The following is a 13,125-nucleotide window of genomic DNA, read 5'->3' as shown; positions in this document are numbered from 1 at the left end:
CTACAAGGACAAATGCACTTGGATAAAGTTCCTCAGTGGAGTTTGGGTGGCCAACAAGCATTTCACAGGACAACATTCTGACAGAGTATTTGCAGGGAAGTTTTATGGTGAGCAAGCTAATAGCGAGGAAGATGAAACCTCATTTGGAAGGAGAATTTGTGAGGGAGTGCCTTGTTCCTGCTACAGAGCTGCTAGCACCAGACAAAGTAAGATCATTCCAAATTAATGCTGTGGCAAATGCAACTGGAAAAAGGTAACAACACAAATCATTGAGCTGCAAAGCAACAATTTATTAGTCAGCAGCTCTTTTTAAAAAAGACTCTTGCAAAGACTCTGTTCTACTCAAGACTGACTGACCCAAAGCTGGAAAACCAGCTGTGAGCATCATCATCATCATCATCATCATCATCATCATCATCATCATCATCATCACTACCTCTGACATAATTGCTCATAATTCCTAGTATTACTAATACTATATTTCAAATTTTAAGTAGTTTCCTATACACACCATTGAAAATGCATCTAAATAAACCAAATTTGTAACTGCAATAATGAGTGTGGGAAGCCTCTACATGTTCATGAGTTCAAAAATACAATCTGACAATTTACCCAATGGTAGGACTACTGGTCACACAAACATGTCAACATGTTCTCTCCTCAACCGTTTAGAAGTCTAAAATAAGAATATACACTTGAATTACATCCAAACACTTTTTTAACAGTGACACTGCTGCAGAAAAATCCAAACAGACAGAGTAATTACCCGTGTGCTTTTTCCTAAGTAAGAAACCAATTTAAGTGTTTGCTTTGACTGGTGTGTGTGATAGTAAACTGATTAGAGTGTGATAAAGGAATCAAGCACAACACGCTGGTGCCATGCATGGATCCATGCCCAGGCAGAATCAATATCAACAAAAGGCGCAAGTACACAAACACAAAATTCATACGTGTCCTTTCAGCTGCCCACTTAATCCATCAGTCAATATGAATAGCACTGCACATTCTGACTTTACTGGGCGACGGCAGAAAGACATCTGTGGAAGCACAATCGATACAGTCAGTGAAGAGGAATTCAGCAAGCACAATCCCCCCACTGGGCTACTCTATAAGAGCAATAATACAGCTCAAGTATATTCAAGTCTAGTAGGGGAAGAATTTCACATTAGCTCCAGCTCCAGAAAGCTGGTTCTGTTTAAGTACACAAAATTTGAAAAAAAGTCTGTTGGAAGGAGTTACGAGAGCCAAGAGTTTTGTGATTACAGTGACAAGAGTGAAGTGAGGCTGTTAAAGGGGAAATGTTATACTTATGCCTGCGCAGTCAACTGGGAGCTGGGCCAGGCTACCTTAAGGCCAGTGTTGCTTCCTCTTAGTGTACAGCATGAAGCCTTCTATTTAATGTGAGACAACATGACAACAGTCAAGGCCTCTGTGAAGGAAAAGACAAAGAGCTGGCAGCTTTGGCTCTTAAGTAGAGGTGACATGCCATGATCAAAGGAGAGACTTGGGACTTACAAGCTCGAACAGGGTCAGAGGGAAGCCTCAAACAGTGCCACCAGGCACGACATTCAGCAGCCACCCTGATTGCCCTGTGAAAAGGAAATTCAGAAACTGAGAGAGAAAATGGAAAAAAAAATGTAACTCTTCAACAATAAAATGATGTAATTTGCAATTTAAATCGCATCAGCAGTTGATACAAATCTGTGATTTCTCCAGGCTTGAGATCCAAACAAATGCAACAGAGTCAAAGTGTGAAATAATAGGCTGCAGAAAAGCAGCACGCCAAAATATTTTCCCTCCTCCATTCTTTCCCTCCTCTTCACTTGCCCCTGCTACACCCACAGCATATCACTGAATGAAATGCAGCATGCAATTACCCATCATCCAGTCAACTGGCGTCGACACCTAACCATTTGTGCGGCTTTGGGCTCAGCCAATTATCTGTCAGGGCTCTCAGTGGGCTCTCAGCAGCGGAACCACATTGCATAATTGTACAGCTCCAGATTCATGCCACGCCACCAGAGAAGGAGCAGGGCTGGAGGAGAACCAGGCTGCTGTCTGAGGGGTCACTGTTGTTGTCAATGGCTGCACGAGGTCTGGTCACTGACAACAGCAGCGACTTGGGCTCCAGCACCCTGGGGCTTCAGCCATTAGAATACATAATGCAGGGCTAGTCATTTGGAAGGGCTCCAGATCGTGCTCTTCAAAACCCTTTTAGATAATTTGCTATATGACATCTTCATCATCCCCGCTCTCACCCTCCCACCAACCGATCCTGTCACTCATGATTGGACACACAGTCCTAATATCTCCCCACCCCCATCTTCCTTGAATCCTGGCCTTGACCTCATAGCACTTGCCCCCTATCCTGCCCCTTCACTAAACCAGCACCCCACCACCCAGTCCCTATCAGTCCAGACTGGTCCAGTCAGTGGTGGCCGGTGGCTAGTTTAACCCCCGAGGGCCTGCAGTGCAAGGGCCTCAGCTGAGGAGCTTGGGCAGCTGCCAACCACCAGCCACTTCAACTCTGGCTGTCCGGATGATTGCGTTTGTCAAGCCGCCACTCCGCGTCAGTCGGCTGCAGGTCTGATCACCGACAATTAGGGGTTAAAGAGAGGGAGGAGGTGCCATCTCTGGTGACGTAAAGAGAAGAGGTAAAAGTAAGGAGGTGGGGGGTCTTCATCCACCCTGGCAGTGGAGAAGCAGATGCTGAGTTTTTTTTTTTTTATATGTTTTTTTTTTTCATTACACCTCTGTTGTTGCAGCAATGTCTCTGTTCTTTACATCCACACGCAACTTGATTATATCAGCCAGATAAAATGTGGGATGTGTTGTTTTTGTGACCCGCTGTGGCCCCCATAAGTGGAAGCAGTCATACTGCATAGGCTCATTTTGCAAACAGCAGCTGACAAAACCAAAGCCTTCAAAAACATATCAGAATGCAGCTCATACAGCTGGAGGGGCACATGTCCTGAAGAATATACCAATGCAATACCTGAATTTGATACATGTTATATTTATCTCAAGACCTTATTTTCTTAGACAGAGAGATAGCTAGATAGCTAGATAGATAGATAGCTAGATAGATAGATAGATAGATAGATAGATAGATAGATAGTTCCAACACAACAAGCCAAACTTTTGAAATGCATCAGAGTTTAATGTCTTCTTGTAAATGTAGTACAAGAACTTAACAGTGGAACAAATGTACAATTAAGCTTCTTTTTAGAATAAACCAAAAGTCGAAGTCTTTTCTCTTCTGTCTCTCTTCTGAAATTGACAAATTTCTGTTCTTCAAATTGATAAAGCAAAAACATTTGCAACAGTAATGAGCAAAAACAGATCTATCTGATTTAAACATCAGTTTGGTCATTTTGCAGATATTTTACCATATTGTCAAATGCACCAACAACAGAAAATATCTTGATTTCTATCACAATGACTCAAAACACATTTCCAATTTCCCCCACTTTAGTTTTTTTTTTAAAAAAATGCTATGGAGAAAAAAGGTGGCTAATGAAAATGTAATGACGTGGTCTTATTTGTGTCGCCTGGTTGCAGACCTCTGAATCTCTGCTAACATCACATTTCAAATATATAATGAATAATAGTGAAAACAAAATAGCAATTCTGTCTGATCATCAGCCAAGCCAAAAGTGCATGTGGTCTTCACTAGAGCCAGGGCATTTATCTGTGACACTGGCTCCCTCTTGTGGTTCTGACACAACACTGCAAACATAAACACTTAAAAATAGCTATTCAGGAACTCAGGAATTCAGGCACTTTTCAGTGGTAATCAAGATCAGCAGACCAAGACGACAGGCCCATCTGACTGTCAGGATGGAAACAGTATTATTAATCCTGTTTGTAAAAGTCTGTCCATTTTAAGCAGCATGTATAGAGGCTGCTATTTTATGCAATGTAAGCAAAGCAGGAGACGCATCTGCTCTGTAGGAGAAGTGTGTTGATATTGATATATCAATGCGTACATACATACAGTTGGACGAAAAAGGAGCACGCCTGGGCAAAATGTATGTTATTGTGAATAGCTACGTGAGTACAAGATGAAAGATGAACGTTCTCTTGAACATTGTGTGTATTATTTTGTTTTGTACAATTTTACAGTGAACAAAGGGAAAGGAGCGCCATACAAAAGTTTGGGTACCCCAAGAGATTATACCTCTCAGGTAACTTTTATTAAAGTCTCAGACCTAAATTAGCTTGTTAGGGCTGTGGCTTGATCACAGTCATCCTAAGGAAAGGTGATACAAATTTCAAAACTTTGTAAATACTTTGACTCCTCAAACCTCACTCCAACAATCAATAGCCATCTAAGCAGCTGCCTAGCACTCTGAAAATTACAATAATTCATGCTCACATAACAGGAGAAGGTTCAAAGAAGATAGTACAGCATTTTCGGGTAGTTGTTTCCCCTGTTCATAAGGTAATCAAGAAATGGCAGTTAACAGGAACACTGCAGGTCAAGCTGAGGTGTGGAAGACCAAGAAAGCTTTCTGAGAGAACTGCTCATAGGATTGCTAGAAACACAAATCAAACTCCCCATTAGACTGCAAAAGAAATTTGGGAATATTTAGCACTGTGGAGTGGTGGTGTACTGTTCTACTGTGCAGCAACACCTGCACAAGTATGATCTTCATGGATGAGTCATCAGAAGAAAACTTTTCCTGCATCCTGATCACAAAATTCAGCATCAGAAGTTTGCAAAGGACCATTTGAACAAGCCTGGTGCATTTTGAAAATAAAAATACACACACAAAAAGCTTCCATCTATTAAGCATGGTGGTTGATCAATCATGCTTTGGTCTTGTGTTGTAGCCAGTGGCACAGGGACAAGTCACTGGTAGAAGGAAGAATGGACTGAATCAAATACAAGCAAATTCTGCAATCAAGCATCACACCATCTGTAAAAAAGCTGAAGATGAAAGAGGATAGCTTCTACAACAGGACAATGATCCTAAACACACCTCAAAATCCACAATGTACTACCGAAAGAGGCATGAGCTGAAGGTTTTGCAGTGGCCCTCACAGTCCCCCGACATAAATGCGATAGGAAATCTGTGGATAGACCTCAAAAGAGCAGTGCATGTAAGACGGCCTAGCAATCTCACAGAATAAGATGTATACTGCAGCTAGCCTGTAATGTGAGTGATGGCTTGGATTGGCAGAATTATGTGATGTAAAATAGTAATGTCACATTTCTTGTCAGTGTTCAGTTGTGCTACTGTTGGACATTAAAGCACATCAAGTAACACAGATGAAACCCATGCTCTTGCTTCACACATACTAAAAATGAGCAATTATTGTTTCATCTGCTATGTTATGGGCCAAAATTGGCTGTACACTTTCCTATGAAAAAAGGGGGAAAGTCCATTTAGTTTCCAAAAAGACTGTGTCAAGATTTACACTATTAGCAACACTGAAATGAAAAATCATCACTATGGAGACGATGCACTGTCTCATAGCTGCATTCACGTAAACTGGCAAGTTTTAGTATGTTATAGATCAACTCATGTTTATAGTTAACATTACAAGTAAGGGTTTTGGATTTGTTGTTGATACATGCTGTCAATGTTAACATTTCCTATTCCATTTCTGTTGTTCAGAGAATAAAACTACAACATGTCTCACATTTTTCCCTCTGGTAGGTGCTACAGATCACTGACTGCCAAACCAACCACACACAAAAAGTTTCTTCACACAAGCTGTTACACAGTTAGTTGTCATGCAGCGACACTAACCCTCTGACACCAAAACATCCAGTGACTGACCATTTATCATCTATTAATGCAGTTTTTAACATGTGCATTCACCACTCACTGTCACTGATAACTCACACTGTTTTCATGTTTTGTTTTTTTTTTTCTACATTTTTGCACTATTTTGCACACATACTTGGCCACTAAAACTGATCCTGAATCTGAATCTTTTTTAACTGTAACTAAGAGTGCTCTGATCAATTGGCCACCGATCGTCATGTATGCTGAATTCTTAGATGAAGATGGGAAATGTGGTGACATCAGCAACCCAACATCATCACAGATGAACCTCTATCTATTGGAGCCTGCCTCTGTGTGCCGCACAAGTGTAGACAGCAAGCGTCTTTTCAGCGCAGCAGGAAGTATTGTAGCAGAGAAGAGGAACAAGCCGACTGCCAAACATACGGAGATACTTATGTTTATAAGAGAAATACGACATTGATGCTTAAGAAGTGAGCATTTAGAGATATGAATTATACTGATCTCTATCCCCTCTCTCCCCTTGTTGCAGTTTTTATAATATCTCAAGGCCTTGTGTTTTGTTCTGTCTATTGGAATTGAGTTTTGTTGCCTCAATATATATAATTTATTGTTCCAACTTGGTGAGTTGTGCAGCTGTGATTCTCATTTTTATTTTATAATTTTTTATTGATTCATTTCCACAGGAAGGCTATATTTGTTAAGATCTAAGCTGCTCCCAATAACAAAGAGTTGGCTGATATGATTGAAGTTGTGTCTCCGGAAAAGAGAGTGGAATATGTTGCACATGTCAATAAAGAAACAGTTGTCAAGTCATGATACTTTCTCATCTCTTCATTTTATTACTTACTATAAAAATAAAAATAAACAAATAAATAAATGAAGATACTTGAAACAAAGAGGGCTTCAAATTGACCTCAAGATTGGTGATTGGTATCGGCTGATGCTGCTCCTGTGGTCAGCCCACCTGACTGGTGCACTATTAACTATAACCAGTCCTTTCAGCCTCTCTGTCCCACTGTGTTCTGCAAAGTTTTCAAACATTCTGAGCTGAGAAACGAGGCTCTGCAGTTACAACTGTGCCAGAAATTGCCAAAACAGCAGAGAGGTCTGACACAATGAAGAGGTCACCACTGGAAGATCCATTGTGAGCATTTTAGCATTTAGCCAAACACAGTGTGCATCTCTTGGTCTCACCATATCTTTGGTGTGTTTGATTTGTGTCACAGGCGCTCTTGCCAGGTGATGCATTAAGTCAGTGACTTATTCAGGATGCAAACTTTTTTAACAGCTGACAGAATGTTAAGCATTATGTTCAAAATAAAGTGTTCACTTTAAAACTGCATAAAACTGACGTAGCCTATTGTCATTATGATTCCCATCCTGCCCGCTCTGTTGACTTTTTTCTTGCTCTATATCTGTCACATGGTGAATAGTGAAGCTAACTCTCATCCCATAGGACTCTCACAGGAATCCCAAAAAATGGCAGCCCCTACTGCTCATCTATCGAGCAGTTCTGGGTTTTGGGCGAGGAAACAGACCCCGGTCTTTAGATGTGCTGGGTTTCTGTTTGGTTGTCCTGTGTGGTTTTCCTGGACCATCAGTCGGATGTGGACCTTTACCCAGGAGGAAGTGCTCCCAGACTGGGATAGATTCTTCCACAGATGTCCAGTATCTTGTCTACAACAGAGGAACAATATAAACCTTTCTGTTAAAAACTCCAAGTCACCACATCTGACTCCACTGTGAAGTCACATCAATCAGGTCTGAATGGAGATCTGGACTAGAAAAAGAAGATCGCTGTGGTGTTACTGTGAAGTGCCAGTGAAGTGCAGAGAGGAATGGTATATTCTGTTGTCATCCTCTGCAATGAAAACAACTTCCCTCAGCAGTATGTCGGTTAGCAGGACATTTACAAATTGAATGCACAAAGCTATAAAATGTTTTCTTTTTTCTTTTTCAAGACTCCCACATTCACTTCAGCCATGTTTCCACAAAGCAGTTACTTCAGTTCAGTTCATTTTGTTACATGTTAGAACAGTTACTTCATGTTACCATTGGTAAATGTTGTGGTTGCTACCAACAGAACCACTCCATGCTGTCCTGTTCTCTCATTACCTGTCTGTTCAGGTACCTAGCACTTAAAGGTGGAGCTAGACACACTGCACTTCAGTGATTGGTCAGAGAGAATCAGAGCAACCAGTCATCTCATCGTGATGTAGGAGTTCCGAACTTTCTTGTTCATTTGTCTTTTGTCTTGCTGCTTGCAGGCTTCTCTCAAACATAGCTTATCTCTTCCTTGTAATAAACATTCACATACAGAGAAGAAAGAACCCAAAAATGCAATGTCCTCCATCGAGTTCTTGGTACACTAGACTATCTGTGTGTAATGTGTGCGCATAGCGAGTGTGTGGTTGAGAGAGTGAGAAAGTGAATGAATGAATGTGAGCGGAGCAGAAGAAAAAGAGGCAGAGGAAAAGTTTAGCAGTACCACTTCACTCACTATCAGTTACATTTATGGTTCAAAATACAGTGTAGGTCTGTAAGACAATATCTCTTATGAAGAAATCGACAAATATCTTTGCACATGGGGCTTTATTGGATTTAAGAGGGCAATACTACAAGGCTAGCAACATTTAGAACCTTCTCCTAGCCACTGTGTCAACAACTTACCTCCAGAGCCAGTACATATGGGCGTGGCAGCTGTTTTCCTCTGAGACGATCCTCTATCTTCTGTAGGTCCTGTAGTGACAGAGAGTTGACGTGGTGATCCACACACTGTTTAGACTTTATGCAACTCCTAGGCCTAAAATTTAGTCAGTTAACCTCAACATTTATTTAAACTTTCTTCAGGTTATGAATGCACTGAATAAACCAGCCACCATTTTCAGGCATCAAAAGTAAATTTACATTGTTTACTTCCAAAGATGACATTGTCTGAAAACTTCTTTGGATGAGTTGTTCAAAGACTCCAAAACAGCTTACTCGGTCCTCACTCCATATCTCTCTTCTTTTAATCTGAGACAACTTCTATACAAACTCACAATAGCAGATAAATCTGAAACTGCAGTTTACATGCTGAAACACCAAAACAAGAATGACAGAGGTGTACGGTGTTCAACAGAAGCCACCAATAATGATGCCATTTTCAATTAATCCATTGATTTGGCAAAAAAAAATTAAATTTCCTCAGAGCCCCGATGGTGTCTTTAAACATCTTCATGTGTCAGAAAACTTAAAACACTGAAAAACAGCAAACCTTTACATGATAGAAGCTGTAGCTAATGTAGGGGCTTCAACACAACCAGTAACATCGTGGCTCTACAGGCACATGTAGCATCAGGCCCCTCTACCTGGAGCAGCGTGGTGTTCCTCTGGCGGGCAGCCTCACACTGCATGGCCTGCTGTCTCCTCTCGATCTTCAGCTGCTCTCTGCGACTCTCCATCTCCTCCAGCAGCTCTGCTCTCCTTCCTAAACTGACGTCACACACAGTGGAGGAAGCAGCTGTGTCAGGACAGAGGTAACCTTCCACCCATTCCACTCTTACGCCCCAACAGAGCAGTTCACGCTGACTGGAGGCTGTTTCTGTTACTGCATAAGCACTTCTGCCATTGTTTAGATAAGCAAATGATAATCACTTCATGCACAAACTGAAAGAGTAAATGAAATGAAATGAAATTTGTCAAGTCAAATTGGACATTAATGTTGAAACACAGGAATTAAAATTGAATCACTGGTAATGAAGGAAAATGTAGGACTGCCAAGGAGACACTAGCAAAAACATTTTTTCAAATTCAACCATCTGGTGCACAAGCACTGTGTATGAGTCTCAGCTTCCGTTCAATCAAACCTGTACACCTGAACACCACACAGCATGGTTTCTACTGACTAACCATAAAAACAGCACACAATTCATCAATTTGTCAATCAATAAACAATTAATTGGCAACAGTTTTGATTTCTTTCGTATTCTTTCTTTTTTGGGGGGCAAAACTGTCATTCTCCGGTTGTAGCTTGACAGTTCTGAATGTTTGTTTAATGAGGATGATAAAATATTTGTCCCAGCCTAAATCATATTTGACTGGTCACACAGTTGTGAACTTCACACTCTCAAACTTACACACGTAAAATATACAGGAACTTAAGGAAAGTGCAGCATTTTAACATGTGCTGGAATACAGCCGCACGTGCCTTTGTTATGAGCTGACATCAATAGGTTGTTTGCACATGACGTCACATGAGCAGGTAGTTGTTATATCTACTGCCTCAGTAGCAACAAACCTTCAGTTTAGTTGAAACGTCTTCATAAATTAAGCTACGTATGTTCTGATTTTCTGTTTGCATCTTTTTCGTGATTTCAAATAAACTAGCTCACCAAGGACTTTCCTGCATCTCGTCCACCCCACACCCGGTTTATTTAACAGCGCTTCGAGTAAAATTGAGAACTCATCAAATATTCGCAGACTTCAGAGTTAATCATGTAAAGTCAAAAGCCAGCTAACTGTGTGGACGAGCGCCTTACGGTTTATGGAAGATTCACAGAACTCACTGACAATGTTAACAGTCAAACTGAATCAACACTAGTTCATATTAATGATGGCACACTCACATCTCCTCGTGTTTCTCTACTAATTCCATTTCTTCAGGTAAAGAAGTAAACATGACTAGCTTGCATTCCTTTCCTGTCCCTCCGTAGTGTAGCACAAAGCTAACGCAGATTATATATTACGTACACAGCCTGAATGGAAGCTGATTTGTACTTCAAAATAAAAGCGCGATTTGTTTGAGGAGCAATTCGCACCATTGCCTTTAGAGTTTGTATTTACTGAAAACGGTTGACTGAAGTTGTTTGCCTTATACTATAATAATGCACAACGTATCACAATATGACTTAAGGTTTATGACTCTGACTTAAAAGTGATCTGCTTATTTGATCAAATAAAATGTTAATATTTTGAAATTTCTGTCCGGAAATTCCAATGCTTATCTTGTAAACCTTCACGGCTTCCCTTACTGAGGCGTTCAGTGACCATTGAAATCAGCTACCTGCTGCCCCCTGTTGGTTATATTTCAGAATGCAGCTGGTGACTAAAAAGCAAATACTTTTCACCTTGTATGTGCCTTTAATACACAGTGGAGTTGAACAGTAATAGTTGCAGTAGTTTACGATGTATGGAGGTGTCTCATTCTGAATTTGATGCCAGCAACACATTTCAAAGTAGTCATAACTGGGGCAGCAAAAGACTGGGAATGTTGTGGAAGGCTCATTCATTCACAAGCAAGGACGAGGTGAGGTTCCCTACTTTGAGTGACACGACTGTGTAAAATATGCACATGATTGTATGAAATATATTAATTCACAGGCTTGGGAACACTTGTAAAACTGTTGTCAGTAAACACAGTTTGTTTGTTAATGATTGCATTCTGTTTTTATTTACATTTTACATACAGTGTCCCAACTTTTTTGGAATGGGGTAACTGTACTCTGTATACCATTTCAGTGCTCTTTGTCATGGATTCTTTAAGTTAATTCTTGAAGGAAATCCATGACTGTTACTTAACTCATTGACAACACTGTCTTTGAGACTGAGGCTGACATGATTTCGTGAGATAAAAATTGTTTGTTACACTATGACAAAACAGAATCACTTCCCTCTATACAAACCCAGGTCTATTTGATTCTGCTGAGTCATGTTGGTCAGAAATGACCACTGTTCGCTCAGGTAGTCGGTCAACATTGTCAGTTGCTGAGTCTTCAAGCCTTTTAGCTTAAAAGCTAAAGGAAAAGTAAAATTACCTAAAGCGTTATACTGTGTGCTAACTTTACTTTCTTCTCTCTTCTGATTCTATGTTGAAGCTGTTATTTCAATTCACTATTCCCTTGTGTCAAAATCTTTTCTCACCATCTAAGGTATTCTTACTACAATTTTGTGGTTTCTGTACTAACTCTATGACAACTCCTGTAATGACTCTCACAACTCTGTTTGCTTTAACCTTTTTAACACGAACCTTCTTTTGATATCTGGCACATGTTAAGCTGTCTGAAAACCTGCTGTTTAGCTCCACAACCACTCAACACTCTGCTTACAGTTTGGCCAGTTATTGAAGTTGGTGTCAATATTTAAATGTCCTAAAAGGAAGCAGGAAACATGTTTTACTTGAATTGCATTAAAAATGGTGGATACTAATTTAGCTTTAATCTTCATTTCATTATTGAAATATGATGCAAGTCCCAGATCTGATAGGAGAGTTTAGATGCAACAACTAAAACATTCACTCTAAATCCTTTTGCCCAGCTGAAGTCTTGGTTGTCCCCAATGAATAGCAATGTTTTCTTTAATTGAAAAGCTCCATATTGTGTTTAAGATAAGATAAGATAAGATAAGATATTCCTTTATTAGTCCCATACAGCAGCAAAGTGGATAGCAAAAAATAGAGGGCAACAGTAAAAAGGACATTAAATATCAAACAAGCAATATAAATAATATAAACAAGGAATATTGAAAAAACAACAAGTATTGATATTGCACATAGGAGTAAAATAATATTTTCACAGTGTAAGTGAACACAGTTGATGTGTATTATAACTGTGCTGTCCTCACAACACGTGTCTGTGTGCTGCTAGACAGCTAGCGAACCACTTAAGAAAACTCCGTAGACAAGGCTTTCTTTTCTTGTTTTTATGGAGCCATCTTATAGTCAACATGCCAGTTATTGAGACGACAATGATGACAAACGTTGACAAATGGTAACTGTAACATACAGAAAAATACAATTAATATCTATAAGAAATGTGGTATGCTAACACGAACATGTAGCTAATACACGTAGCTAACAATGGCATCCGCCAACGGAAACACAATTGACTTACCAAACACTAATTCATAACATTTGTGGCCTCTATATAAGTGCTTTGTACACATAATACTTACAAAGACGAACATTTCCCGAGGCTCAAACGCTTTAGAGTCAGCACAGCTCACTATGAGTGTTTTACGATGTTAATATTTCTGCGGTACCGCTAGCCAGTCTCTCGTGAGAGGAAATACCAAAGATTGTCTAGTGATGTGAGGAGCACCCACTCTACAGAAACCAAACGATCTTTTACGAAGGGTGTCTCACTCTGACATTTTTAACCATAGCATTTTAACAGTTCTTAACCATGAAATTAACTTATTTATTTAAACATTCTGAACTTACTTGTGACTTTATAACTTACAGTTAACCAAAGGCATGACAATAACGCAGTCAGTTTGAAAGTCTTGGTGAGTGTCTGGTCTACTGGGAGCACTGCTGGTTGTAAAGTCTGACTGCTGCAGGGAGGAAGGACCTGCGATAGAGTTCCTTCACACACTTTGGGTGAAGCAG

At 40.1% G+C, this 13,125-nt stretch overlaps 1 protein-coding gene across 2 annotated transcripts; it reads right to left on the bottom strand.

The window, feature by feature from the left end:
- Positions 1 to 3,227: 3,227 nt before the first annotated feature.
- On the bottom strand, positions 3,228 to 10,471 carry cep15 (centrosomal protein 15). Of its 2 annotated transcripts, none has more exons than XM_076742214.1 (4): positions 10,367 to 10,471; positions 9,110 to 9,233; positions 8,430 to 8,498; positions 3,228 to 7,436 (listed from the first exon to the last, which is right to left on the bottom strand). In XM_076742214.1, exons 1-4 carry the CDS (start codon positions 10,417 to 10,419, stop codon positions 7,260 to 7,262), a joined length of 423 nt encoding a protein of 140 aa, XP_076598329.1. In that variant the 5' UTR covers positions 10,420 to 10,471; the 3' UTR covers positions 3,228 to 7,259. The 2 variants fall into 2 exon arrangements, with proteins under 2 accessions (XP_076598329.1, XP_076598338.1); XM_076742223.1 differs by having other exon boundaries at positions 9,110 to 9,228; positions 10,367 to 10,445.
- Positions 10,472 to 13,125: the final 2,654 nt, after the last annotated feature.

This window comes from Chaetodon auriga, chromosome 2, assembly GCF_051107435.1.
Source record: "Chaetodon auriga isolate fChaAug3 chromosome 2, fChaAug3.hap1, whole genome shotgun sequence".
Taxonomy (NCBI): Eukaryota; Metazoa; Chordata; class Actinopteri; order Chaetodontiformes; family Chaetodontidae; genus Chaetodon; species Chaetodon auriga.
The sequence above is the reverse complement of the archived record's forward strand: the minus strand, read 5'-3'. Positions and strand labels throughout refer to the sequence as shown.